This window comes from Artibeus jamaicensis, unplaced genomic scaffold (genome assembly GCF_021234435.1).
Source record: "Artibeus jamaicensis isolate MK-2021 breed Jamaican fruit bat unplaced genomic scaffold, CSHL_Jam_final contig_1417, whole genome shotgun sequence".
Taxonomy (NCBI): Eukaryota; Metazoa; Chordata; class Mammalia; order Chiroptera; family Phyllostomidae; genus Artibeus; species Artibeus jamaicensis.
The window spans coordinates 329,936-355,535 of NW_026521282.1; the positions used below are offsets into that span (position 1 = coordinate 329,936).

The 25,600-nt window shown below is 54.7% G+C and overlaps 3 protein-coding genes across 3 annotated transcripts; all 3 read right to left on the bottom strand.

The window, feature by feature from the left end:
* FAM50A (family with sequence similarity 50 member A) lies at positions 1 to 7,953 on the bottom strand. The gene is made up of 13 exons (XM_037151354.2): positions 7,749 to 7,953; positions 6,229 to 6,313; positions 6,028 to 6,127; positions 5,612 to 5,757; positions 2,262 to 2,344; positions 2,072 to 2,138; positions 1,864 to 1,925; positions 1,498 to 1,574; positions 1,044 to 1,098; positions 767 to 815; positions 597 to 667; positions 365 to 475; positions 1 to 187 (listed from the first exon to the last, which is right to left on the bottom strand). Exons 1-13 carry the CDS (start codon positions 7,857 to 7,859, stop codon positions 179 to 181), a joined length of 1,026 nt encoding a protein of 341 aa, XP_037007249.1. The 5' UTR covers positions 7,860 to 7,953; the 3' UTR covers positions 1 to 178.
* A 753-nt stretch (positions 7,954 to 8,706) lies between these two features.
* On the bottom strand, positions 8,707 to 14,805 carry GDI1 (GDP dissociation inhibitor 1). Its single transcript, XM_037151339.2, has 11 exons — positions 14,519 to 14,805; positions 13,220 to 13,327; positions 12,975 to 13,074; positions 12,698 to 12,832; positions 12,038 to 12,236; positions 11,635 to 11,766; positions 11,022 to 11,121; positions 10,411 to 10,582; positions 9,971 to 10,115; positions 9,802 to 9,856; positions 8,707 to 9,712 (listed from the first exon to the last, which is right to left on the bottom strand). Exons 1-11 carry the CDS (start codon positions 14,561 to 14,563, stop codon positions 9,560 to 9,562), a joined length of 1,344 nt encoding a protein of 447 aa, XP_037007234.1. The 5' UTR covers positions 14,564 to 14,805; the 3' UTR covers positions 8,707 to 9,559.
* Positions 14,806 to 15,263: 458 nt separating this feature from the next.
* Positions 15,264 to 22,837, bottom strand: ATP6AP1 (ATPase H+ transporting accessory protein 1). Its single transcript, XM_037151327.2, has 10 exons — positions 22,636 to 22,837; positions 22,262 to 22,388; positions 19,917 to 19,991; positions 19,434 to 19,627; positions 18,868 to 18,908; positions 17,935 to 18,020; positions 17,275 to 17,513; positions 16,627 to 16,674; positions 16,309 to 16,540; positions 15,264 to 16,122 (listed from the first exon to the last, which is right to left on the bottom strand). Exons 1-10 carry the CDS (start codon positions 22,776 to 22,778, stop codon positions 15,913 to 15,915), a joined length of 1,395 nt encoding a protein of 464 aa, XP_037007222.2. The 5' UTR covers positions 22,779 to 22,837; the 3' UTR covers positions 15,264 to 15,912.
* Between the last annotated feature and the right edge of the window lie 2,763 nt (positions 22,838 to 25,600).

A 25,600-nucleotide genomic window follows, 5' to 3' on the forward strand; every position in this document is an offset into this window, starting at 1 on the left:
TCAAGGCCATGTATATTTCTTTATTGTAAAAGAAACAAAGAAATAAATGACAGCATCGGGGGCAGGGGACGATCACTGATGTCACAGGAGGGAGGAGCCGGGCATCTGGAGTCCTAGAGACCCAGGCAGTGGGGAGACTGGAGGGAACCGGGGCAGCGTGCCTGCTCCACCTGTGCATTCACCGGATCTGGTGTGAGGACAAAGGGACAGAGAAGCAAAGCCAAGCTGAGTGGGGGGTGGGTCTGCCCATCACATGTGGTCCTCCAGGAAAACAATGCAGACCACCGCCCGCCAGGCCGGCTCCCACACCCCAGCTCCAGCTGACTAGCCCAGTCCCAGGGCCACCTCAGAGGGGCCTCCTTACCGTGTACTTGTCCCACTTCTTCTCAGGGTCGTATGGTTCCCAGCGGCTGGCGGGGAAGATGTGCTTGTTTTTCTCGTACCAGCTCCTTAGCACCACCTTGCCCGCATGTGACTGAGGAAGGGGGAAAAGCCGGGCCTTGTGGCTCAGGGCCACCCGGGGGCCTGCCTTCTCCACTTCACCTTCCCTCCACTGCTCTTTCCTCCCCTGGCCCAGCATCCCAGCACCACTGCACCTCATCCTTCTCCACAGTGGCGTCGCTGAGCAGCCGCACGTCATCATGAACGTCGAAATTGAAGAGCGGCCCTGCAGGGGAGAGGCAACCAGCTCACCCTCGGGCTGCTGCCCTGATATGTTGGGGGCAAGCTGCTGAGGAGGGGAAGGGGCCGGGCCAGGCACACTCACCACTCTTCCCACGCGCCTTGGTGACGATGAAATCATAGAAGCTGTGGTGCTAGGGGCAGAGGGCAGGAAAGCCATGGCTGATGACCCATCCCGGCCTATCCCACCTTCCTGACCACCCGCAGGCTGGAGGCAGGCACAGCTCCACACACTGCACCTCCAGCCCAGGCAAGGCCCCAGAGCAGAGCAGAGGCTGTCCCACAAAGCCCCCAGCATGCCCAAGCTCACTGCCCTTCCCACTGCCACTCTGCCGAGGGCTGCGGGAAGAGAGGGGACTCACATGGGGTATGATTAAATCCTCCTTGATGTACATGAGCTGCTCCACCCCTGCCGACCTGAGGGAGAAAGGCAGGAGGGTGTGAATGAATGAGGAAGCAGCCCGCCAAGGAGACCAGTGTCAGAACTGTGAGACAACCCCAACTACTTTGAGGCAGGCCGTGAGGTTGGGTGAGTAGCGCCCAACTGTACTCCATCTCTAGGCTAAAAGCTAAGGCCAAGGCTCCCCCCTCTAGACCGTGTAAGGTGAGAGGAACGGAGGAAGAATCCTGACTCTCTTCTTAGGAACATGGCACCAGCATGCCCCCTTTCCACTCAGGGAGTAGTCACCCTGGTGTGCCTCAAGCAGCAGCTACCACGTGGGGGTTCTGGTACCAGGGCTGGGACTACAGGCTCCACACACATGTACATGCTCACACTGGCTCACGCGCATGTACACGCATATGCACACACCCTACCTGAGCTCACTGAAGTCTTTGCGCAGGATCTCAAGTGCCTTCTGCAGGAACTGCTGCATAGTGTTGCCTTTTTTCATCTGCACAAGTGGGCCGCAGAGCCAGCACCCAGGAGGCCAAAGGGTTGGGAGGGAAAGATGAGGCTGTGGAAAAAGGCTCTCAAGAAGGCAGGGGCCTAGAGGCCCCTGCCAGGGACCCCAGAACCCTCACTACCATCACAGGTGACCGGGCTCCCTTCCCTGCTCCCCGCAGGATCCACAGGGGCCACCCACATGAAGGAGCCTGGTGGGTTCCAAATTCAGGCTTGAAGCTCCTCCTCACTGAATCTTAGGAGCACAGGTAGTGGGGTGCAAGCCCCACACTGCCCACCTTGACTGTCCGCCGGTGCCCAGAGCCATCCCAATAACTGAAGGTGATTTCAATCTCCTCACCTACAAAGCAGAATTACCAGTTAGCTTCCAGAAACCACATGTCCCCAGGCTCCACAAGCTCCCTGGGGCTCAGTCCCCAGCCCCGGGCTCTCACTGTCCCAGCACCCCAGGCTGGGCCTTGTGGGTCCCACTTGGCGAGCACTCACCCTTGATCTTCTCCTGCTTGGCTTCCCATTCTTGCCGCAGCTCTTCCCGGAGCCGATTCTCCTCCTCCTGGGAAAGAAAAGGGATACAGGCCGGAGACCCAAGGCTGCTCAGAGGGCACGCAGGGCCCTACTCCCTGAGTACAAGCCTCTGCCAAGGTCAAGGCCAGGGCTGGGGTCACACTGCCTTTACCTCGCGGTCACGGTCAGGCAAAAAGCTTGTGTCCACATCTGGGTTCTTCCCCAATTTCCTCTTCTTCATGGGGATCTCTGGAGCTAAAGGAAACACAGGCATTAGCTGCATCCTGGACCTTTATTGCTCAGGTCTCAGCTCGAACACCACCTCCTTGGAGGCTTCCTAGGCCATCCTGGCTGGGACACACTGCCCTCTGCTGGCAGCCACAGCGGCCTGCATTGTCCTTGTCACAGTCCTTAGGTCTATGGAGACTTAAAAGGTATCCTTACAGAGGGGCTTTGACCTTGATCTCTACTGCCAGCAGACGGACAGAACAGTCGCTACATTCTTCTCCCATCAGCTGTGATCTGGAGTACCTCGAGGATTTTTTTTTAAGTTTCAAATATTTATTAATCAGTGTAAACCCCAACAGAACACGATTCCATGCATTTGGGAGAAATATTCCCTGGTTAAGTGCAAAATCGTGCAGATGGCTTCTCGAAGACCTTCGTTCTAAGCAGCTTTGTACTGACACATTTCACTTAGAACTCTGGACCTTCTTTCCTCAGTTTGCTGTAATCTACATTCACTGAGTAGAACTTATATTGCTCATTGGGACCCAGCTTGTTCCAGGGTTCTGGGTTCTTCTTTTTGTCCCAACAGACATCTGGGTTGAACAATGCCAGGCGCATGACATACAGCACTGCCCCAGTACCTCCGGCTCTGATAAATAAGAAGAGGGGGGGTCAACTGCTGCTAGGCCCAGCTCAGCAGCAGCCCTGGGTGCGGTGCCCCAATTAGGACTTGGTGTTGGAGCAGTCGGTGTGCTGGCTGGAGAGCACTGGCTGGTGGGGCAGGCATGTGATGGACACACGCTGGGGAGCCTGGCCTGCGCCATCTTTGTGTTCTCTCTCTCTGCCTTGCGCCAACAGGCTGGCTCCAGCATTTATTTGTAAACTCCCCTTTCCTTTCCTTTCTCCTTCTCTCCTTCCTTCCTCCCTCTCTCCCTCCCTAACTCCCTGCCTTCCCCAGGTGAACCATATCTACATTGTCCCTCTGCCTCCCCTCCGAGGACTTAAGACATCAATGCCAGTGTCTGAGGGAGCAAAGGCTCCTTCTCATTGGCTGGGTAGGACCCCTCTGTACTAGGAGCTGTGCTCGTCACAGTCACATATCCAATGTCTCATCTAATCCTCACGACAGCCACAAAGGAGCATGGCATTCCTTTTCCCATTCAAGAAAACTGAAGCCCAAAGTCCCATGGCTACTAAGACCAGAGCCAATTGGGAGAAGGGAAGGAGAGGCCAGCTTTGCCAACATTCTGGACTCAGTGACTCAGTTTCCCCCATTAGGACATGGATGAACTAGAACAGTGTTTTGTGTTTTTTTAAAGATTTTACTTATTTATTTTAGACAGAGTGAAAGGGAGGGAGAAAGGGGGGAGGAAGAAACATTGATGTGTGGTTGCCTCTCGTGCACCCCTCACTGGGGACCTGACCTGGTCCACAACTCAGGCATGTGCCCTGACTGGGAATCGAACCACCAACCCTCTCTCAGTTTGCAGGCCGGTGCTTAAACCACTGAGCTACACCAGCCAGGACCTAGAACAGTGATTCTTCAACCTGCTGGTCTCAGCACCCTTCACCACTCTTACAAGTTACCATGGACCCCAGAGAGGTCTTGCGTATGGGGGCAGTAGCCATCAATACTCACCAAATTAGAAATTGAGCCTGAGAAACACTGAACACTCTAGAACAGAAAAGCAAGCACTGTTACCTGTCAGAGTAACAATGCCATGTCACGTGGCCTCTGGAAAACTCCACTGCACATCCATGAGAGTGTGCAAAAGGCCAAGAATGTCTTTGCATGATTATGAATGCTTTCGATTTTGCAGAGCCCTCAAAAGGGTCTCAGAGACCCCCAGGGGTCCTGAACCACTCTTTGAGAAACACAGACCTAGAAGACAAGCCTGCACTCCGGCCTGCCGCTCCAAAGCAGGGTTTCTAAGGCTTGGCTGCACATTCAAATCACCCAGAGTGTTTTCTAAAAAAAATCCCACGCTGGCACCCCATTACCAGGTCCCCAAACCAAAACCTCTGTGGGGAGGGAAGCCCCACCGAAACTCTGTGATGCACAGTGAGGTTGACAGCCTTCTCCCAGACCTGCGCTGTCCAAAACAATGGTCCCAGCCACACGGATGTGTAGCTTCTGTGATGATGCGCTGATGGTAACGTTTTAAATACCAAATGCCACTAAATACTTTATGTCACTAAGGAGTACTGAAAGTAACTTCACTCGTTTCTTTTCCCACGCTTTACTGTGGTTCCCGGAACATTAGAAATGCCAAGTGGCACACAGGCTTCCTCCTGACCGCCTCAGCCACTCCCCTTAAAGCTGTCACACCCAGGCTGTCACCACACTGAATGGTGCCACCTTGAACCATTCCTTGGCCATCACGCTTTCTAAACCAGCCTAGGCCTGTCGCTGTACCCTTCTGAGTCCTCAAGTGTATCCCTCCTGCTGCTCCACTTCTGGGCTCACTCATTTCTCAACTCTACCCACACCCCCCCATCTCTCTGGATATTATTGAAATTCCCCTCATCCTGATGGCCCAATTCAACTGTCCCCCATGGGGCACATTCCGTGAGCCCTGGGCTGGCCCAGGCCCTGGCAGGTTGCATGCTGACCCGTGTGATTCCCATAAAAGAGACAGTGCCCTGCATTTGTCCACCTGCCCCATCCCTGGCCCGGCCTGGAGCGGGTGCAGGGCATGTGGGGTCCCCATGCTGGCTTCGTCCTCGCTCCCCAGTCTTCCCAAGTCGTCCCTATAACCTGTTGTTCCTTCAGCTGAGAACTGCACTGCCCAATTAGTAGCCACTAAATGTCTGTGGCTGTGTCAATTTATACTGAAATTAAACAGAATTTAACAATTTGGTGCCCCAGTCACATGAGCCATATGCTCAATGGCCACTTGCCAGCATAAACACGTACATCTCCAACATCACAGAAAATTCTGCCGGCCAGCCTGACCTAGACCACTCTCTCCACGCCTCGGTCCATCCTTCACGGTAACTACGGCAGCTTGCTCTGGCAACCACTCACACCGGAGACCCTATGCCCCTGTACAGGGACCACACGGCTGCCTCGGACTCACTATGCCACTGAAAGTGAGCCCCACCCTAACTCAGCTTCACACGCAGTGCACACTTGGCCCTTTCTCTCCTGCCCTGACATGGGAGGTTCCGGCCCACAAATGTAGCAGGCAGTCAAGGCTGGGTGGTGAGTGTGCTTCTTCGCTCTAGAGCCAGAAGTCCAGCACAGAGCACTGCAGGCAGGGCCCCTCCCTTGTGTCCCAAGCCTGCCCTCACCTTCCCTTTCCAACTCTTCCTCATACATGGCCTCCTCCTCCTCCTCCTCGCCCACCTCCTCTTCTTCGTCCAGGGTGAAGGACAGGCTGGAGATCTTCCTCTTAGCCTCCTTCTTGCGTTCTTTCTCTCGCAGCTTCTCCAGCTTCCTGCCATGGTATGGATGGCCGTCATACGCTGCATACTCACCCCAAGACCCCTTCTCTGACCCAGAGACACCTATGTGCTCAGTGTGGGGCCCACGTTGTACACACCCTGAGGAGTCCTACTACCCTGGGTCACTTTGAGGTCATGGGCAGGGTTTGATTAAGACACAAAGGTCCCCCTTCAAGACGCAGGAACAGCCTGATCCAACTCTAGGCATTAACTGTATCTCAGAGGGCGGCTAATGGTGGGAGTCTGGGGGGGAGAGGACTCACAGCTGCAGCTCCTTTGACTGTTCCTTTTTGGCTAGCTGCTTCTCACGTTCCTTCACCAGTGCTTCCTGCTTGGCCTTCATGTCATTCAGGGTCACAAGCCCTGTGAGGCCAGGAGACAAGGGGGTAAGGGCCAGTCACCCAGGGCCGGCAAAGCAATAGGTCTCTGGGTCCAGGAAAAGGGGACATGCATGCTTTACTTGCCCACAGTGCTGGACTTGAGCTCCGCCTCCACAGCATCGTAGTGTGCAGAGAACTTCTTGTCAATGTTGGATTTCATTATGTTCTCCTGTAAGTGATAAAAAGTAGCAATAAGGGCCACTCACCCCCCCACAATGGAAGTGGGGACCTGAGTCTGGGCTCCAGTCCCAGATCTGTTCCTGGCCTATAATGACCTTGGAGAAAAAAAAAAAAACTCCCTCCTTCCTTGGTTGATGGAAGGTTCCACAGGGCTGCAGGGGGCTCTTTCAGTGCTGAGAGCGCCAAATGGGGTTCTTTCCCTGTGACCTCTGAGCTGCTCTGGCCCCTCCCCACCTCCTGCTGAGGACCAGGGCTCCCTCAGTAGCTGGAGCCACAGGCTCTACCTGCCTTTGCAGTTTTTCATACCCAGCTTTTATTTTATTTTTAAAAATATTTTATTTATTTATTTTTTTTCAGAGAGAGAGAGAGAAAGGGAGGGAGAGAAACAGCAATTGGTGTGGTTGCCTCTCCTGTGCCCCCTACTGGGAACTGGCCTGCAACCCAGGCATGTGCCCTGACTGGGAATCGAACCAGTGACACTTTGTTTTGCAGGCTGGCACTCAGTCCACTGAGCCACACCAGCCAGGGCTCCATACCCAGCTTTTAAGCTGAAGCTCTGGAGACCCAAGCCAAAGGGTGACAGGAGAATGAAGATGGCCAAGGAACCTGGTCCTTCACTGAACAATGTTGCTCCCTCTCAGCTCCAAATGTTGCCAACAGCTTCCTCTGAGGTGTCTTCACTCTGGCTCAGCCCCATCCAGCGCCGGTCCCCTCTCTGGCCAGTGGCCTCCAGAGGAGATGGCCAGTAGAGAAATGTACCTCTGGCTGGTCAGAGTCAGCACTGGGACTAAGGGGCATGAATTGAGGCCTCAGCAGGACTCGGTATGGGGCCACTTCCTTGGACTCATCTTCCGTAGTACCTAAGGTAGGAGCCTGCTCACCCCTCGTGTCCTGAGTCCACACTCTCCCAAAAGAAGAGTCTCCCACAAAAGCCCACTCCTTCCTTCCTGACTTCTCACTGAAGACTTCTGTGAACCACTAGCATCCCTGATGCTCTTGACTACCTGTGCTGGGGCACAAAGGGCTCTGGAAAGAGCCTCAGCAAAGGGTGGGTTGGCCGGGGCCTGCCGTTCCTGGTATCCATTGGCTCAGGACAGAGACCTCATTCTCAGGGCTCAAGAGCCACAGCCAGGATGCCCTGTGCCTGCGAGGGGCTCCCTATCGTGACCAATGGAACCACTGATTGTTGCTTCCTCCAGTTGGAGGCTTGTCACAGGGTAGTTGGGTTCAGTCTTCTGGGCTCGTTTTATAGATGAGCAGACTGTCGCCGGCTCGCTACTGCCCCTTGCTGGACATCTGGAAGCGAAGGCCCTATCGGCTCGCCGCCCACGCTCTACGCCAGCCTACCAGGGTTGCGCGGGGAACAAGAGGATGGGGGCAGTGGGCAGCGCGCATGCTCTGAGTTGGCCCGGCCCAGCCCGCACCTCGGCGATCCGCTGCTTCATCTGCTCCATCTGCTCGCGTTGTTTCTCTCGCTTCTTCATCAGGTGCATGGCGCGACCGGCCTCGCTCGCGGCACCCTTGTACTGAGCCATGGTGGCAGCAACAGCGACAACAGCCAGGCAGAGTCAGCAGCTCCGGCGACCGCGGCGTCCGGCGTCCGTGCAGTTAGGAGACGCCCGCGCGCGCTGTGACGTCGACCACCGGGGAAGGCGCGGGCGCCCCGCCCCAGCACGTGACTACTGGGCGCCCTACAGACCACCGGAGGCCGGCCTAGGGTCCCCCGTTTTCCGCCCTCCGTTTCAACCCCCTCCCCTCCCCCCTGCACCCGCTCCCTTGTTTCCGCGTCAATGCCTCAACGTTAACACGAGTACAAAGGCTGGGTTCCCCAGTCCTTCCTCCCGTTGATCCTAAGATTGAGCAACGGGTCCTCCACTTCCTTGGTGTTGGCCCAGCCCAAGGCCAGACTGCCACCTGCTGCTGCCCTGGCAGGGACAGCTCATTTCCCTTGCACCCACCAGTCTGATCCTCACCCAAGACTGTACCCAAGTCCTCCATTTCAACAGACCACGTGCTATGGCCTGGGTCCCCTCCGCCTCCACTTACTTCCTGGACTTGGAGGGAAGGACCCTGCTCCCTCCTCTTTAACCCCCACCCCAGACCCCTCTCGTTTCTTTCACACTGGCGCCTGATGGCTGCAGTCCTGGTGCCAGCACTAACTGGCTGGGAGGCCCTGGGCAGGTTAATGTGACCTGTTTCCTCTGTATAGGCCCTTTCAGTTCAGGAGCTCTTTAATTCCCTGATGAAGAAAGTGACCTTTTTATAGCCATCAAGAGTCAAGCTAAGCCAGAATCTGAAACTCATAGGGACAGCATGACATCCCAGGAAGCCAAGGCCCCACCCAGCACCCAGCTTTTAGAAAATAAAGCTGAGGATCTGGGCTTAGGTTTCCACACAATTTTATTGGGAGGTTTTGTTTTCTGTGAAATACACTAGAGGTTGGGGAAGGGCTCATTCACTTTGCAAGATAAGGGTTTCCCACCACTAAGGGAACGTCGTGGAGGGGGGGTACACTGGGGTTCTGGATCCATTTTCCCACCTCCTTCTGCTTTGCTCACATTTCTCTCTCAGCAAGTACCAAAAGACACAAACACAAAGACACAAAAAACAAAAACAATAAGATCAACCTCCAACAGGGCCACACCCAAGCCCTTTCCCCTCCTGGGTAGCCTAGGTAGCCAAGGGAGCTGCTCCACAGCCCCGGGCACTCAAGACTGCAATGGAGGGGTACAGCACTCCTCAGACAGAGAGGGCAAAAGTTAATAAATTAGAATAAATTAACGGGGGTGGGGAATGCAGGATGAAACTTTGTGCTGGGAGGGCCCCTTCTCTCCAACACATAAGAGAGTTGGTGGGGGGGAGGCAGGGGACATCTCCAAAGGCCACTACAGTGGGAGGAAGCGCAGTGGGGGCAGAAGTCAGCTTTTCCTCCACGTTCTTCCCAAACAGAGCAGAAGAATCACTGGTAGGGGGAAGAAACACACATAAGGAGGGGAACCCTCTTTCCCAGGATAAGTAAGGGCCAAGAAAGAGAACGCTATCCAACCCCCGCCCCCCCATCTCCCGAACCATCACTAAGATTAAGGATTTGGTCAGTGAATCAATGAGGTGGGTGACAGGAATGTGGTGGGGGACGCAGAGGATGCTGGAAACAGGGGTGCCCAGCCATGCCCATCTCCCTAGCCCTGGAAGAGAGCAGGGGAGAGGGTATCCAGGGTTGGGGGAGGGTCAGCAATCACTGGTCAGCTTCTCCAAAGACATCATTCTGTTTGCGCTTCATGTTCTCAAAGTCAAAGGCGGAGCCTGCCATGCGCTTGTAGATGTCTTTGATGTCATTGCATGTTGTCTCAAAGTGTGTGGTGGCATCGTAGGAGCAGGAACAGAACACCTGAAAACAGTGACAGCCAGGGCCCAGGGTGAGTTGGGCAGGGGCCTTGGGCAGGCGGCCAGGAACCAGGGCTGAGACAGGCTGCTTACCTGGCTCTCAGACCCATCGTCAATAGGTTCATACAAGTCACTGATGGCCACAAACCTGAGGGGCAGATGGAGGGGAGGGGACAGGCCTCACAACCAGCCTTGCCCTTCCCTGGTCCCCATCCCCCAGTCCTCCAGCTCCTTGGCTCCCTTCCTCCCCCAAGCCCCTCACTTCTGGTCAATGGGCTCCAGCAGCTCCAGGGCGGGCTCAACCTCCTTTTCAGGCTCCGTGGTCTCCACCGTGGTGCTGGCAATGGCGATGTATTTGCCCTGAGCAGCCACGTTGTGTGCATAGGAGATCATGCACACATAGATGTCTGCCAACAGGAAACAATCCATTAACATGGGCGCACAAAGGGCTCCTGGGGGTGGGCCCAATTTGGGCCTGCCTGCCCTTCCCCAGCTCCACAGAGCAGGCAGCATCCAAGCTGCCACCCTCCTGAAGGGGAAGAGTCCAGGGCACCTAACCCCTAGAATGTGATGTCATGATAACTGTGATTTGGGTCCCTGTTCCTCCATAGAGGGATCAGGCAGAGAGCCCCAAGATTTATGAGGAGAGGCAGTCACCCCAAAGACAATACCCTGAAGGAAGTGACATGGGGCTTGGCCTACCTGACTTCCTGTTAACCTGGTTCTGGGGGATGATGATTTGGCAGGAGTTGGCATCGTTGGTGTTCTTGATGGGGTGGCTAAGGATACAGATGATGCGGATAACCTGGCCAGCCTTTCGCACACGGTCTGGAACATAGCTGGGGTCACAGATCAGCTGCTTGCATCGGGCCACCTGTAAAAGCACCAAAAGTCCTTGTCTCTATCCAGCATTCCCCTAGGTAGTCATGGGAATGGGCCCACAGCTAGGGCTGGCAGCTCCAGCAGGCAGGGAGGGTGCTCCTCTGAGCTGTCACCATTGCCCGTCCTGTAGCGAGCGTACTGCTTCATCCTGCATCTCAGAGAGGGACGCCCCATATGCAGGGCTGGGTGACCCCTTTTGCTGAGACACTGATCAGGGACACTCCCTGGACCAGTGACTGACATAGCACATGGGCTTTGAGAGATACCTCTCGCCAACAGGAATGGCAATGCAGACTTCTGTAGTTCCAGGACCCAGCCCAAAGCCCTCAGAACTGAGTAGCAGCAAACCCAGCAGAGCCAAGATCACTGGGAAGAGAGCCTCTTAAAAACTCCACCCAGACCATCATATCTGCACTGTGGGGAAGGCTTACCTCTCCCTCAGACTTCACACCCACCACCTTGCCGTTCTCCATGATGATGTCATCCACAGGTTTGTTCAGCATGTACGTCCCCCCATAGATGGCACTCAATCTGTGGTGGGTAGAGTGATGGTGAAGGACCCCACCCAGGAGACCCCGCCAGTGCCATTGCATCCTCCCCTGGAAACATCACTGGGATGCAGAGGAGGCTGCCCCAGGCAGGCAGAGCTCATGAGACCTGATGGTTCTTCCCAGATCTGTCACCCAGAATATCCTGCAAAGGGTAGCCTAAGGGTATCATGAGGGCACAGCTCCTCTTGGAAATGGTCTGAGAAACAAAATGGAGGGCTCCGGAGAAGTCCTGACCCAAGGTTCCACGTACTCTAGTGTGGTCATAGTGCTGCCTGAGTCAGGCAGCAGAGCGAGCCCTGTCTGTGGTGGCCTGGCTCTTCAACTCTGCATTTCAACACGCTACTGCCACATCCCCACTACCGAAGGAAGATGCAAAGTAAATGAAGACCGCATGGCAGAATATAAAATGCTACGAAAATGCTCAAAGGGGCCATTCCCTTTCTTCGCCCTGGTCCTACTCAGTACTGCCAATTGAAAGAAGCCATGCCCTCACCTCGCAAAGCCTTGAGGCAGCTCTCCAAGGCCATAGAGTGGGTATAAATACGGGCTCTTGCCATACCGGGCCAGGGACTCGCTGTACAACTTGATGCGATTGATGGTCTCAAGACAGGGCTGGTCCAAGTAGCTGGGGGGACAGGGTCAGGAGAAGAGGCTACAAAAGCAGAACCCCCAGCTCACCCCCACCCAGGCACCAGGCCAGCATTCCCCCAACCTCAATGGCCTGAGGAAAGAAGCCTGTGGGTTAAACACAAGAACAAATGGAAAAGGTAACAGGTGAGTGTGTGTGGCTGAGTTCAAGAGATGTGCATGGTGGGCTGAGGGAGCAGCAGGCTGGAGAAGGGAGGGCAGGGTGCAGGCCAGGCAATGTGCAGTGTGCCATGCCAGTTTCCCCTCACTCATCAGTGCGGTAGAGCGCCAGGGCGTGGCCAGTGAAGTCAATGACGTCCTGGCCCAGGTCGAACTTCCGGTAGACATCACGCATGCTTGTGATCTCGGGGTCGACGCCCTCAAAGGTCTTGGGGTCATTCTCATCAAAGTTTGCCACAAACACTAGGAACTTGCGGAAGCGCCGTTTCTCAAACATACCCATCAGATCTGCAAAGGCAATGTGAGGAGAGCCTTCGTACCACAGAACATGAACCTCTCCTTCCCACCAGGCAGGCCAAGAAAGCAGGTTCCCTAGCTCCTGGATGAGTTCTCCCCGCTAACCACCGTGTGACATTAGATTAACCCCTCTGCCCTTCTCAGCCTCAGTTTCCCATCTGCACAGGTTCAGAAGGCCCTTCCAGCTCTGACACGGGAGGATGTTTCACTGGTCAGGTGGTGGAGTCCCTGTCAAAAGCTGAAGTCTTTCAAGAAAGAGTCCCCCCTCCACATCCCCTCTGCATGTAGACTTCCCTCATGGCAACACGTGTGAGGCACAATCTGGGTCAGTATAGAGAAGACAGAGCAAGGGGCTTCTGGTACTACCCGGGGATGTGACCTTGGGCAAGGGGCACCCTGCTCTGAATGGCTGCCCCCCCCATGATTCCCTGGCTCAGGGGACCCACACTCACTAGAAGCCAAGGCTTCAGTCTCAGTGGATGGCACTTTGTAGATCTTGCCTCCCTTGTAGACAAAGCTGCCTTCCACCACCTTGAAGTCCAAGTAGCGAGTCACCTCTGTGTACAGTAGCATCTTTACCAGCTGCCCTGCAAATCCGTGAGGGAATGGCAACAGTATCAGTATGGCTCTCTCCAGAAACTCCATCTGCTCTGGCTACCTTTTTATGAAGCCTGACCCTTCTCTGGTTGTCCCAATCACAACCCACAATACCTCCTTGGTCTCCCTCACCATTGGCCATGAGGAATTTGGGGATCAGGTCAACATTCCAGTCTCGGCCCCGGCCCATTGACTCAGGTGGCCCCTCCAGCAACTGAAAACGCTTATACAGCTATAAACAGGAAAGAGAGAAAGAGAGGTATCTCTAAGACCACCCCTCTCGCCCCAACTCCCCCTTTCCCAGAGAACCTAAGGAGTGCTGCAGCACCCTATGCGAGAGCTTAACAAGGGATGGGCATGGGCTCAGGCGGCCTCACCTCCTCCAGGGGTGTGATAGAGGAGCTCTCACCCCCATAGTAGGGGTTCCGGTCCATGTGCAGTACCTTCTTCCCGTTCACAGACATGATGCCTGACAGGATGCATTCCTAGGAAGGGGCGACATTTGCTGCACTCCTGCCCACATTCCCACCAGTAACCCTTGTTCCCCACTCCAAACCGAGGAGGACAGCAAAGCTAGGACTCTGCACCAATGGACAGCTCCTTGCCTCCTTTCACCCGCCACAGGCCACCTCGCCTAAAATTGGGGGGCAGTGGCTTCATCTGACCACAGTCTGCTTTATAACCTTGTGGGGCAAGGAGGTAAAGAAGAAAAATAACAGACGCATAGAGGGAGAGCATCCAGCAGACAAACGGATGGACTATCAGCAGCCACAATGCCAAGAAAATGATCTTATCTACATAGAGCGTAGGAAGACAGATAAGACACAATGAGCCACAGAGGAGACCCAGCTGGACAGTGAAGGGCTGGTGGAAGAGAAGGAAGAAAGGCGTAGGATGGTCCAGGAATCGCAGGCCCCACCCTGGGCTGCTGGCTCCTCCAAGTTGTCCCTGACCCTGAGTCTTCCAACCCGGGGAGGGGCTTCTGCTCCAAGATCAAGGGAGAGGAGTCTCTTAGAGGAGCGATCCACCAGGATTTGAAGGAAGGGGGAAAATAAACATCCTCACCATTCACTGTCACTAGCCCAAGGACAAAGGCTGAAGGCACCAGTCAGCCTAAGATCTCCATGGGAAACCAGGGTGGGGTAGCAGGAATGTGATCACTGCCCCCACTGCTACTCCTTCTGGAAGATTCCCTGGATCCCTAGGCCCCATAAAAAGCCGGGAAGGCAGGATATGGGCCCACCCTGGTAAGGCCCCTTGACCCGCGGTCCTTGTACTTCATCCTCACCAGGATTAGCGCAAGATAGGAGGGGATGCTGGACCAGCCAGAGATGCAGACAATGTGTTGGGACAGGTGTCAAGGGGTGGGCACTGGGGGATGTAGGGCTGGGGGAGGGGGGTGCAGACTGGGATGGGGAGGACAGAAGGAGCCGACGGCCGGGGCCTAGGAAGTCGAGGGGGTTAGGAAAAAAAGGGGGACGTTTCTTAAAGAAAGGGTCATGGTGGTGGACAGAGGCCACGTCGTAAGGGGGTGAGCTCGGGGCTGTTTTTTGCCGGGACCCAAATGCCGGGGGCGACAGCGCCAGGGATGGCAGTGACAGGATGGGGCCGGGGGCGGCAGCACGGCAGGGAGGAGGGGGTGATGCGGGGCTCTAGGCGCCCGAGACCGCACTTACTGTGAGGCCGGTGCCCAGCACGATCACATCGTATTCCTCATCCATGGTCAGGCCTCGGTGCCAGCGCCGTCGGCTCCTCCTCCTCCTTCACCACAGCCTCCGCCGCAGCACTGGACCAAAGATGGCGGCGTGTCGGACACCGTCAGACCCCTCCGCCACGTCAAAGAGTCCCGTCCCCTCCCTGTGCTCCGCGGTGCAAGGTCCGGGCCACTGCCTTCCTTGCTCGCCTCCCGGGAGAGCTGCCAGTGCCCAGGCCTCAGCACCAGTGTAGCTCCGCTCTCTGAGAGGCCTGAGGGGAGTGAACCTGGGCGGGGAGGGCGGGGCAGTCCAATGGCCGGTGCTGCGGTTGAGGGATCCGTGCGCCGGGCCTCTGCCCTGCCCCGCCCTTCGGGATGCTTAGCGCGGCCCCCAGGGCCAGGCGCATGCCCCTGCAGCAGCAGGGGGCAGTCCCACAGGGACCCGACGGCTACTTTTGTCAGGTACTCATCCCCAGGCGCTAACCATCCTGGCCCTTCGTGCCTGCGCAATGCAGCCCCTCCCTACCCTAGCCACTTAGGGGACCACCTTGTTAAAGACCCACTGCATCTGCCCTGACTCCCTGAGGCAGTCCGTAGACCCCCTACAGGCCTACCCGTCTCCCCCTTCGCCTGCCTTGGCTCCAGCTACATCTGGGAGCCTCTCAGGAAGCCCTCAGCCAAGTGCATCCCTCCTGTCCAGTACAGAAATGAGTGACAAGAGGCCGAAGCATGGCGACCCGTCTTTATTTTATTAGGAAGGAAACCCACAGAGCACCCCAGGAACCTGCTAGGCATTCCCTGCAGGAGCTGCCAGAAACCCAGTGAGTACACCCAGCCCACCTGCTGTGGAGGTCCCTTCCTTCTCAGGCCACGGAAATAGACCCCAGAGTACTGCTTATTGTTAGCACATCACCAAAAACACCACCATCCAAGTGGGAGTTAAAAAGTACTTCCACCCCCCAACTCAGGGAACATCCAGCTCCTGGCTGCTGCAGGGAGCCCAATAAAGCCTGGGGAGGGAGCACTCGCTACACAGAAGCACTATAAACAGCAAGGGGTGATGGTGGAGACATGAAAATAAATAAGGAGAAAGGGGGAGGCAGAAGGGGCTCTAGAATTCATGTCCCCTCCCCTCACAATCAGCAAGCCTAGATCTGTCTACTATCTATGTAGAATATGTACACCTGTTGACAGAGATGGGGTGGGCAGCCCCAGGGAAGTCCCTCAAAGGGTTGAACAGGAACAGGACAGGCTGAGGGGAACTGGGGGTTCATGCTATGGTAGGAAGAGAAGGAAGTCCTTCAGTCCAGCATGCCTTGAGGTGAGAAAGTGACAACCTGTACACCATCACACCCTCAATCCCCAGTGGTTACAGGGTCACACAATCTGGGTCAAAGTGATGGTGGGGCCCTTGTGGTCATCAAAGCGGTCCATGGTCTTGAGGCTCAGGATCATGTGCAGGCCGTAGGTGAAGATGAAAAGCATGAATAAGGAGGTGAGCAGCCCCATCCAGATGCCCGGGGAGAAGAAGCTGGCACAGTCACTGGCGTAGGAGAACTGCTCGCCTGCCACGTTGAAGGCCTGGATCTGGGGGATAGAGAGGACCACATGGCCCCACAAAGAGGGAGGCCCAGTAAGGGCTGAGGTTCTCACCTTATTAAGCAGTGCAAATCCATGGAATGGGAGCCCAAGCCTGAAGACCAGGCCTCCCATTCCGTCCCCTCTCTACCAGGATCCTGCTACCTCCAGCCTGGGCTCCTCCCTGGTCCCTACCTGGAAGTGCTGAAGAGTCATATGCCAGAGAGAGGGCTGGGTGGTGGGCACAAGGATACTGCCCTCCTTGCTAAGACTGCTGACATACTGGCAGTGGAAGGAGTAGATGCTGGGCCCCGTGATCTGGGAGGCATTGAACTGGACTACAGAGCCATTGCTATGGATTTCAAGGCGCTCCATGGTAAACCAGTACCGGGCTGATACTGGGTAGAAACTGTTCGCCAGAATGAACCTGGGGGAGGCCACAGGGGTGTCAGGTTGCTGAGGAAGCCAGAGCCACACCAGTCCACCCACACCTCGACCGCTCCTTGGACTCACTTGAATGTCACCGTGGTACCAAAAAGTTGTTCATAGGTCAGCGAAAGACTGCGGGACCAGAATAAAGAGGCAAGCTGTCAGGCTCTGAAAGGTCCTTGAGCATCTTAGATCAAGGTGCTCAAGTCTGCTCCTACCTAAGCTGCCTGGGTCCTCATAGCCACCTAAAGAGGTGATGCCCCCACTTGACAGATGGGAAAACTGAGACCCTGTCACATTCTAGATCAGGAGCCAGTATATAGGCCACCTACTTCCAGCTCAGGGCTCCTTCCTCTGGCTCCCCTAAACCCACCGCCCTTCCTCCTTTCAGCTCCTCCTTGGGGTCACTGAGGTGCCCAGGTTTGGCTTTGGGAGTGAGGGCGATCTCTCTCGCCACACAGGGAGGGTATGGGAGCCCCAGAACTTGCTCAGGCCTGGTATGCACCATAGTGCAGTCTCCTTGAGGCTGCTCTAGGGGGAGGCATCAGGTACCCAGGTGACTGGGCAGTATTAACAGCCAAGGTCCCAGTCAAGGACTAGAAGACACAAGGAAACAGAACTCTGAGCAACGCTCACTTTGAGGGCCCTCCAATAGCCCCACCCCGTGACACTGGCAGCATTCCCACGGTGAACACATATACCCACCTGAAGTGACAGGTATTTTGCCCTTACCTGGCAACAGACTCATTCCAGAAGGAGCCAGTCAGGTTGAGTTGCTGGGCCCCAAATGTCATGGAGGTCAGGTCTTCCCAGCGTTCCCTATATGCCACTGAGAAGTTCTGGGCCCAGAACAGGATCCGTGGGGCAGTGTCATTATAACTCACAGGGGGGAGAATCTCAGCTGACACTGACTGTTTTTGCAGCAGCTGACGACCTAGCCCTCCTGCCACCATGGCTACATCGCGGGCCACCTGCAGAAACAGCCCACAAGCCTTCTCTCAACGGCTGTGGGAGCAGGCCTCAAACCAAGTGGCCTGCACTCACTGTTCCTCTCTCCGTCATCTGTAGTCCCACCGGTCACACTCAGAGGCCCTTCCTCCAGGAGGCTTCCTCCGGCTGGCCCCTCAGCCTTTGTGACATTCCCAGCCCCTCCAACTTAGGAATACTTGGACTTACTGTCTGACCATGCCAGCCCGTAAGACTGACAGGGCCTGTGGAAAGCCACCCCGGGGAGGAGTAAGCAGGACTTTACAGTTCACGTTCTTCCCCCAGACACTGGCCTAGAGAGAAGCTGGCCCCTGCTGAGGCCCCTTAGAGCCTCACTCCCTCCGGGCCGACTCACCATGTGGCCTCTGCCCACACCTCCCAGAGCCCCTGCAGCAGTGCACGTACCCTGGAAGGGCGGACCGCTGTGAGGGCTGCTGTGTACGGGACATCTTCAGACTTGAGCATGCTCAGCACTTGCCCAATGATCTCATCTGCAGGGCAACGGGGAGAACAGAGAACCAGGTCACAGGTGGATGCTTAGCAGTGCTTCCCATGGCCTGTTAGAAACCATCTGACCTTTACACGGCAGAAGTCAGCAGAGGCAAGGTTGTGCGCCCTTCCACATACCACACGAGTGCCCCCTCTTGACTGAGCACCATGAGATCACCTCATTGAAGTGGGAACCACCAGATGTCTGCACTGGGAAGTCCCCCTAACTCTCAGCAACTGGCGTGTCCTCTGTAGTGGGACACTGAGACCCTTGAAAAGTCAGCTCCCCTCCACCTTCATTCACTAGTGTTTTCACTTTCCATTGAGGATCCCTAACAGCAGCTGCTTCTCATCCTGCCCATCCCTACCCCCCCCCCCACCGGGACACCTGTGGCCTTAGCTGTCAACTCCCTAATGCCAAGCCCTACCTAAAGTGAATGAAAAATGACAAGGATATAAGAAACGCCCAACCCACCCCTAAAAGATTTCCAATGACTTTTCCACTGGGAACGACTGACTGTCCTATTTTATAGCAAAAAGAACAAAAGTCTTCAGAACTGTTTTTTATAATGTTGTCCAAACTTTAGGATTCACGCTGCCTGAGTGGAAACCGGCTTCAGAGCTCCGGCATGGAGGCCCCCTAGACAACCTGAAATCTCTGCCAGGAAGGGCCCAACGGAGGACAAGTGAGGCCTGAGGGCCAGCCTTTCCCTGGTCAGCTGCGGGTTGCTCCAAGAAGCAGGAGAGCTGCCCTGGGGTTGAGGAGGGGCTGAGGGGCTGTGGACCAGCTCTCCATGGCCTAAGGCTGGATGAGGATGGAAAACGTGCACTCTTCCTGACGCTACTCACCATTGCCTGTGAGGACTTCCCTGGGTGCCATTAGACCCGAGCTACGGAAAAGACAGAGTGTTAGAGCCCCCACAACCCGAAGACCTCTCCACCACCCCTAGCCACATCCCCTCTGCCCCTCTAGCCTGCCCTCCACTCAATGCCACCAGCCCTCCCTACTAGCCCCATTCACCCAGCACACTCTAGCTGGGAGCTCTAGGAGCCATGCTGGCTTCTCCCTCTACATTTTTGCTCACCTCATGACCCTGCCCGGAATCCCTTGCCCCCGCTTTCACAGTCCCACTCATGTCCCTGCCACCTGCTGCATGAAAGGGTCCTGGCTAGGCAAGATGGCTTCCTACCACCCGAGCCCATGTCCGCCTTGTCTCTGGAGACTTAGTTCAGTGCAGGGCACCGACTCCTGAGTCACAGCCCGGCCGGAGGCGCTTCCAGCCTTTTCTGGCCATACAGGACACCTTCTGGAAGGGCTTCAAAGTTCTGAATGGGAGGACTGTCGTTGTTGACTCAGTGCTACCAGATCCCAGAGCTTGAAGGCTGGAGGCTGGAGGTTAGAGGCTGGACCATACCTGGCTGTGTAGGGCAAGCGGATGAGCAGCAAAGCCGGGAGGCTAGCATTGAGCTTTAGCTCCCGAAGGGTGGCCAGGTCCACGTGCAAGGGGCTGGCCCCAAGCTTCTCCTGAAGGTAAGTGGTCAGAGTGCTGACTGCATACCAGTCAACAGCAGGAAGCACAAGAGAGGAAGGGGCCAAGTCCAGAGCATTCTGGGGACAGAGGATAGGTGGGGGATGAGTTAGCAAGGGATCAGTGGGCCTGTGCCAGCCCCGAAAACCACTCTGACGGCCCTCCTCTCACAAGCCACACCCACACCCACATAGGAGTCTCATTAAAGACCAGAAAGAAAACGTCCCACACCCCTAGAAAGCCCCTGACACTCAGGCCTTTCTAACCACAAAGCCAGCATCTCTGGTCCCTAAGGGGACAGTTCTTATTGTGCTCAGGGAGGGGGGGCAGAACAGTCCCCATGACCCACAGCTAGGAGAGGACTCTTACCTCCAGGTTAGAAAAGGTGCTGTCCTGCTTGTTCCCAAACACACCACCATACGCCGTGAAGTCCTCGATGCTCAGCTAGTAGGGAAGCAGGGAAGATGGCATCAGAAGGTGGGCCAGGGCCGGGGCAGGCGGCAGACACTTTCCCCGTGTGTTTGCAGGGCCCGCAAAATCTCATTTAGAGTCAGATTTGGTTTGGTCAAAAGGGCAAGCAAGGGCGAGTTGGGGGTGGGGTGGGGATGGAAGGTTCTTTCTTTTCTTTAGCACCCTCCTTGCAGGGGGAGGGTTAGAAATCATGGAAGGCAGTCATGGGGTTGGGAGGAAATCTGTGGGCAGCTGACGTGTGGTAACCTCAGGAGTAAGAGTCAGCTGCCTGCCTACAGACAACAGGAACTGGGGAGAGAAGAGAGAAGCTAGGGGAAGGGACTGAAGGGGGCAGTTAGAAACATTTACTGCATGCCCCCCACCCCCGCTAAACGGAAGTCAGAAAAAAAAGGAGAACCCGCATACCAGTTGCAACAGCTATAGCCACCTAGGTCCAGTCTGGATGAGACCTTTTTTAGAGAAGGGTGAGAAGTCTCCCGCCCCACCAGCTTTCGGTGGAAACGGAGAGACAAACGAAGATCTTGGAACATGCTGCAGAAAGCACTTAAGTCTTTCCTGACCACAGTAACCCCAACACCCATCCCTTTTTCTCTGCAACCTAGAGACGTCCTTCCACTCCCACCCTCCACCCCAACTCCCAGCTTCCTCTGCCTTTTCCCAGTTAGGCCCGGAGGGGATCTTAAACAGCTTCCCTAACCTCATTCTGTTTAGTATACACACTTGCCCAGCTTCCTCTCCCTCCTGGCCAGGAATCCTGACCTTGTTTGGACACCTGGGCTCTCCTTCTGAAAGCCTAGAAACTGCCACCATTTCCTTATGCCACTCCCTGCTTGAAATAACCCAAGGCTCCCTACCACATTTAGAACTGCAACCAACCCATTCCTCCTCCTCTCCGGGCTACCTGGCTCGCCAGCTCCTACCCCTTCTCTCACTCTCTGTACTCCAACGACACCAGCTCTTCATGGAGTCACCAAGAGCACTCCTTATCCAGGGCCTTTGCACCTGCTGTTCGAACCCTCTGCCAGGAACGCTCAGATGCCAACTCCTCACTGAGCCGCTGCCCAATTACTTTTATCTTACACAGGCTTGCCAGTCACTCTCCCCTGCTTCTTTTTTCTGTAAACTCTGTAATACTGACATTACATAAAAATTTCTTGTCATCCTCACATGAATGACAGCTTCCTCGAGGTGAGGGCATGGGTGTCCCCAACACTTAATAACTGGTACATAGTAGGCGGTTCGCCAATGGATGAATGCCTTAAGACAGGGATCCAGCCGGGTGTCTTACATGGATATTGAGAACTGGTCCTCGGAGCCCTCTGAGGAGGGGGTATTTTCATTTCACAGATGCAGAAACTGACATTCACAGATGATTCCCAAGACTGTTAAGTAGTAGAACTGGAACTGAGTTCCGGTCTAACTACATTATTCACCACCTCCTGGAAGGACTACAGGAGAGTGTGACTGCCACAACCTGCCCACAGAGTGACAGAGCAAGACTACAGGGGGCATGAGCCATACAGGCCACGAACAAGGAAGAGACGAGCAGAGGCTCGATAACTTGCCAAACCTACACTGCCCTAGAATCTTCTCACGATCTAAATGCTTGGTTTGGGAGCAGAGACATATGAATGGCAGAGGAAACAGTGTGCCGATTATGAGCACAAACTGGAGAGGCAGGGGGACAACATCTGACAGACTCAGGCTAGGACCAATTGTGCTGTGCAAAAACCAACCAATCATTGCACCCCTACAAGCTGTAGTTTCCCTGTCAGTAAAGCCAAGATAATGCCAGCAGCTTAGCACAGTGCATAGGAAGCACTCAGTAAGTGATCATTTTGAAATTTCTACTATGATCATTATGATTAGAATCACAACTCTGCCACGCATTAGCTGTGTGACCTTGAGCCAGTCACTTCCCCTCCTTGGGCATTTGTCTTCTAGTCTGTAGAGAGGGTCAATAACCCCCATCGTGTAGAGTAGGTCAGTTCAGTGCATGGTACTCTGTAGACATCTGGCCTCTGACCACTTGCTTCCCCCAATCAAGTTGATGCAATTTCTGGGGCCCCACTATTCCCACTGAACCTTCTTCTCTTACAGGCCTTCCGAAGAGAGGAGCCACACCTCCCTGCAGTTGGGACAAGGTCACTGAAGCTTCCCTTGGGGAATGGGCTTCACTGTCCCGGCGCGGGGGGCCTGCCTGCCTCCGCATTACCGAGGGAGAGAGGGCTGGGGCGGCGCACCTTGTCCTGCAGGAACAACAGCACATTGCGGGGGCCCAGCTCCAGGGCGGGGTCTAAGTAAGTAGAGAGCTGCAAGTCGTTGGTGATGTGGCCCTCATGGGTGTCGGTCGCAGGAGCCCACAAGTCCCTGCCAGTGGACAGAAGAGGTGCTGTCAAGCGAGAGTGCACAGCTTAAGATTCAAAGCCTGTGAGCTCCCACCTTGATGTGTGCGTCTGGAAGCTCTGACCCGGCCGATTGGCTATAGGCCGTCGAGCAAGGGACAGTCCCCTCTGGGCCTCGCAGCTTCTCGCACAGTACAGCCAAGAGTCGGGCGAAGGTACTCTAGCCGTTACCGTGCGCATCGCGGCCCGCCCCAGCCCACCATTTCGCTCACCGGTCACTCGACCACAGCACCAGCGGCACCTGCTGCTCGGTCGCTGCCGCCACCACCAGCAACAGTGACAACAACCTCATTTGCCAGAACGCCGGGGCCCGCCTCGTCCCCTGCCGAAGGCAAGCTGCCACCGTCGCCGCCATCACAGGTTCACCCTCCACAGCCTCGGCCACCACTGCCGCCACCGATCAGGTGACCACCGCCCCCGCCCGAGCTCCGCCCCGCACCACCATTGGCCGGAGTGCAGGCCTGGGGCCAGGGCCACAGAAGATTGAATGAACCGTATGCCACTCACAGCCGCTCCTTTTCACTGATTGGTCATACGGGTCTCCAGGCGCGCACGCTCCTGGTGGGAAAGGGAACGGGTGTTGAGCTCAGCGTTTCCAACACCGCCCTGCGGTTGGCAGCTGGCACCTACCGGACAGGTGGGGCGAGGCTAGTGGGGGGCCAGGGTGGGCTTTCGTTCTACAGGTCCCCACACCCACGACTTCGCCCATGTTTTAATCTTTTTGCTTAAAATTTCAAGAGTGAAGCACCTGGAAGGTGCATGGAAGCGCCGCACCCTTTCTCCATATTTTGCCCTGTGCATCTCTTCATCTGTCTCTTCCTGAGTTGCGCAAGAGGGGTGATGCTGGCAAATCAGATGTGCCAAAGAAAAGCCGTAAAATCCTTCCTTCAAGTGAAAAGCTTCTATGTAGAATTGTTGGAATGATCTTTGTGTACAAGAGTTCCAAAGTTGCTGGAAAGCGGAAACTATATACTTTCAAACTTCACTTCTGCACAAGTGGAGTGATACAAGCTTTGTCTGTAGAGGACAGTGAATAGCATTGAAAAGGAAGATGCTCGCCTTCCTGCTCAGCCCACATGATTTTCTCCAGTGTCAAATGCCTGCAAGTCATAGCTTTCACCACATTTTCTCCAGCTCTCAACTCATGCAGCAGCATTGTGTACGAGAGCCCCAGACAACTCAAGTCTGCACCCCAGCCCAGTTCACCACTTCCCGCACCATCTATCTCCTCAGCCCTTAGCCCTGGAAGTACACATGCAGGAGGTCCTGTGGGGCTGGCTGCCCAGAGCCACTGTGGCTCAGATTGTACACAAGTGTGGGGAGTTCCCGCAGTAGAGGGCCTCCAGCTCCCGGCTCTAGCAGTGCCTGCAGCGGTGCCCCAAGTTCCTCTGCATGGCCACCACTCTGTGTGTGCACCCATCAGCCACAGCTTGCTTGGTCTCCAAAGAGTTGTTCCTGCAGTTCTGGTAACTGTGAATCAACTCTGGCCTGGGCAACCCAGTGAACTTCTGTACCATCCAGAGGGCTGAAACTACATCTTTTAATGAGAGCCTACCCTTCCAAGGAAGTTTGTCCTTCCCTGGATATACTCCCTTTAGAGTTTGCTGTGTACCTTTAGAGTTACTCTCCTATTATTGCTTAATAATTTTTATTTTAAATTACCTTTAGAAAAGTATTCCTTGACCTTAGAAAGAGAGGAAGGGAGAGAGAGAGAGAGAGAGAGAGAGAGAGAGAGACAGCGTGCCTCTGATACTCGCCCTGACCAGGGACTGAACCCCTAACCTAGGTGTGTGCTCTGACCAGGAATCAACCCCACAATCTTTCAGTGCATGGGATACTGCTCCAACCAACGGAACCACACCAGCCAGGACTTAATAATTTTTCCATTAAACATCCCATATTTAAATCACTGTGTTGGGAGATCATTTACCCTGTATTTCTTGGCATTCCTGCACAGCTGTGGTCTGTGCTTATCAAGGAAATTGATAAGCTATGATATATATGCCTCCCTTCCTGGAGACATTCTAAGATCATTGAAAATTTCCTTCTTCTTTCTAGATATTTGCTTTTAGCTCACATTTAGGGTTAACAAACCTGAAGATGGCTTCCCCCTCCCTACGGAGGATTTGTTTCATTCCAGAGTAAAGATGAGTGTGTGTGTGTGTGTGTGTGTGTGTGTATCTTGGATGGCAGATGTGTCAGAAATGCTGCATAGCTCCCAGTGTCATAATTTCAGGGTTCCTCGCCTGTGGGTACAACTCTGCTACATGTGCAAGGTAATCACTGAAATGTTCTATGAGTAATAAATTCTGTTCTATGAAAATAATTATAAAAGTGCTTTCTTTTTCCTGCAGATGGACCCTCTGCAGGGAGACAAGAGGGCCCAGATAGCGTCCAGAGGAACACCAGGAGTTATAATGAGCAGGGAGGAAGAGGGTCCAGAAGAGAAATCGCAGGAGCTCCAAAGAGGAGAGGAAAAGCGGAGAAGCTTGGTTTCAAGAACACCGTGATTAACAAAGTCAGTGTCACCTGCTGCCAGGAAGCAGGTAAGATGAGGACAGAAAACTGTTCCTTGGACTTAGTAATAACTAGAGACTTTGGTAAGAGTGACGGCAGTATGAGGAAATACAGATGTGGTATACAATTGTTCTTTCTCAATATTTACCTTAAAGAGAGGAAAGAGAGTAACAGCTAAAGTCAGATGATGGGAGACACTGCCTCATATGAATTGGGAGACTTTCACCTTTTTCTGTGCCTTTTTAAAAAAATTTCTCAGATTGGTGACCAGTAGAAACAAACAAACAAAAACCCTGATAACTATAGCCAAATGTCAAACACTCATTAAGGATAGGTACACCGATTTACTTGGGAGGAAGTGAACTGATGTCTGTAGCTTCGTTTGGAATGCACCAAAAATAAAATGAAGAGAACTGTTGGTACAGAGATAGGTGTGTGATAGAGCAATGATAGTGAGAGAGAAAGACAGAAACGTTGATGTGACAGGGAAACATCAATCGGTTGCCTACTGTACGTGCCCCAGCTGGGGATTAAACCTGCAACCTTTTGGTGCACGGATGATACTCCAACCAATTGCCCAACCCAGCCATAGCACCGTAAGCTTTTTTTGACATTGCTACATATGTACTGGGTTGAGCGGTATCCCCCTAAAATTCATGT

Coding starts and splice junctions, on each gene's coding strand:
- ATP6AP1 (XM_037151327.2), bottom strand. CDS start 22,778: ATGGCGGCGACGGTGGCAGCTTGCCTTCGGCAGGGGACGAGGCGGGCC. Junction 16,675..17,274: donor TGGAATGAGTCTGTTGCCAG/GTAAGGGCAAAA, acceptor CTGGTCCCGCAG/TCTTTCGCTGACCTATGAAC. Junction 16,541..16,626: donor GGTACCACGGTGACATTCAA/GTGAGTCCAAGG, acceptor GGCCTCCCCCAG/GTTCATTCTGGCGAACAGTT.
- GDI1 (XM_037151339.2), bottom strand. CDS start 14,563: ATGGATGAGGAATACGATGTGATCGTGCTGGGCACCGGCCTCACA. Junction 13,328..14,518: donor TGCTGGGCACCGGCCTCACA/GTAAGTGCGGTC, acceptor GCCCCTTCCTAG/GAATGCATCCTGTCAGGCAT. Junction 9,857..9,970: donor CTGGAGCCCATTGACCAGAA/GTGAGGGGCTTG, acceptor TCTGCCCCTCAG/GTTTGTGGCCATCAGTGACT.
- FAM50A (XM_037151354.2), bottom strand. CDS start 7,859: ATGGCTCAGTACAAGGGTGCCGCGAGCGAGGCCGGTCGCGCCATGCAC. Junction 2,345..5,611: donor GGAAGAGTTGGAAAGGGAAG/GTGAGGGCAGGC, acceptor TGTTTCCTTTAG/CTCCAGAGATCCCCATGAAG. Junction 1,099..1,497: donor AAAGACTTCAGTGAGCTCAG/GTAGGGTGTGTG, acceptor TTTCTCCCTCAG/GTCGGCAGGGGTGGAGCAGC.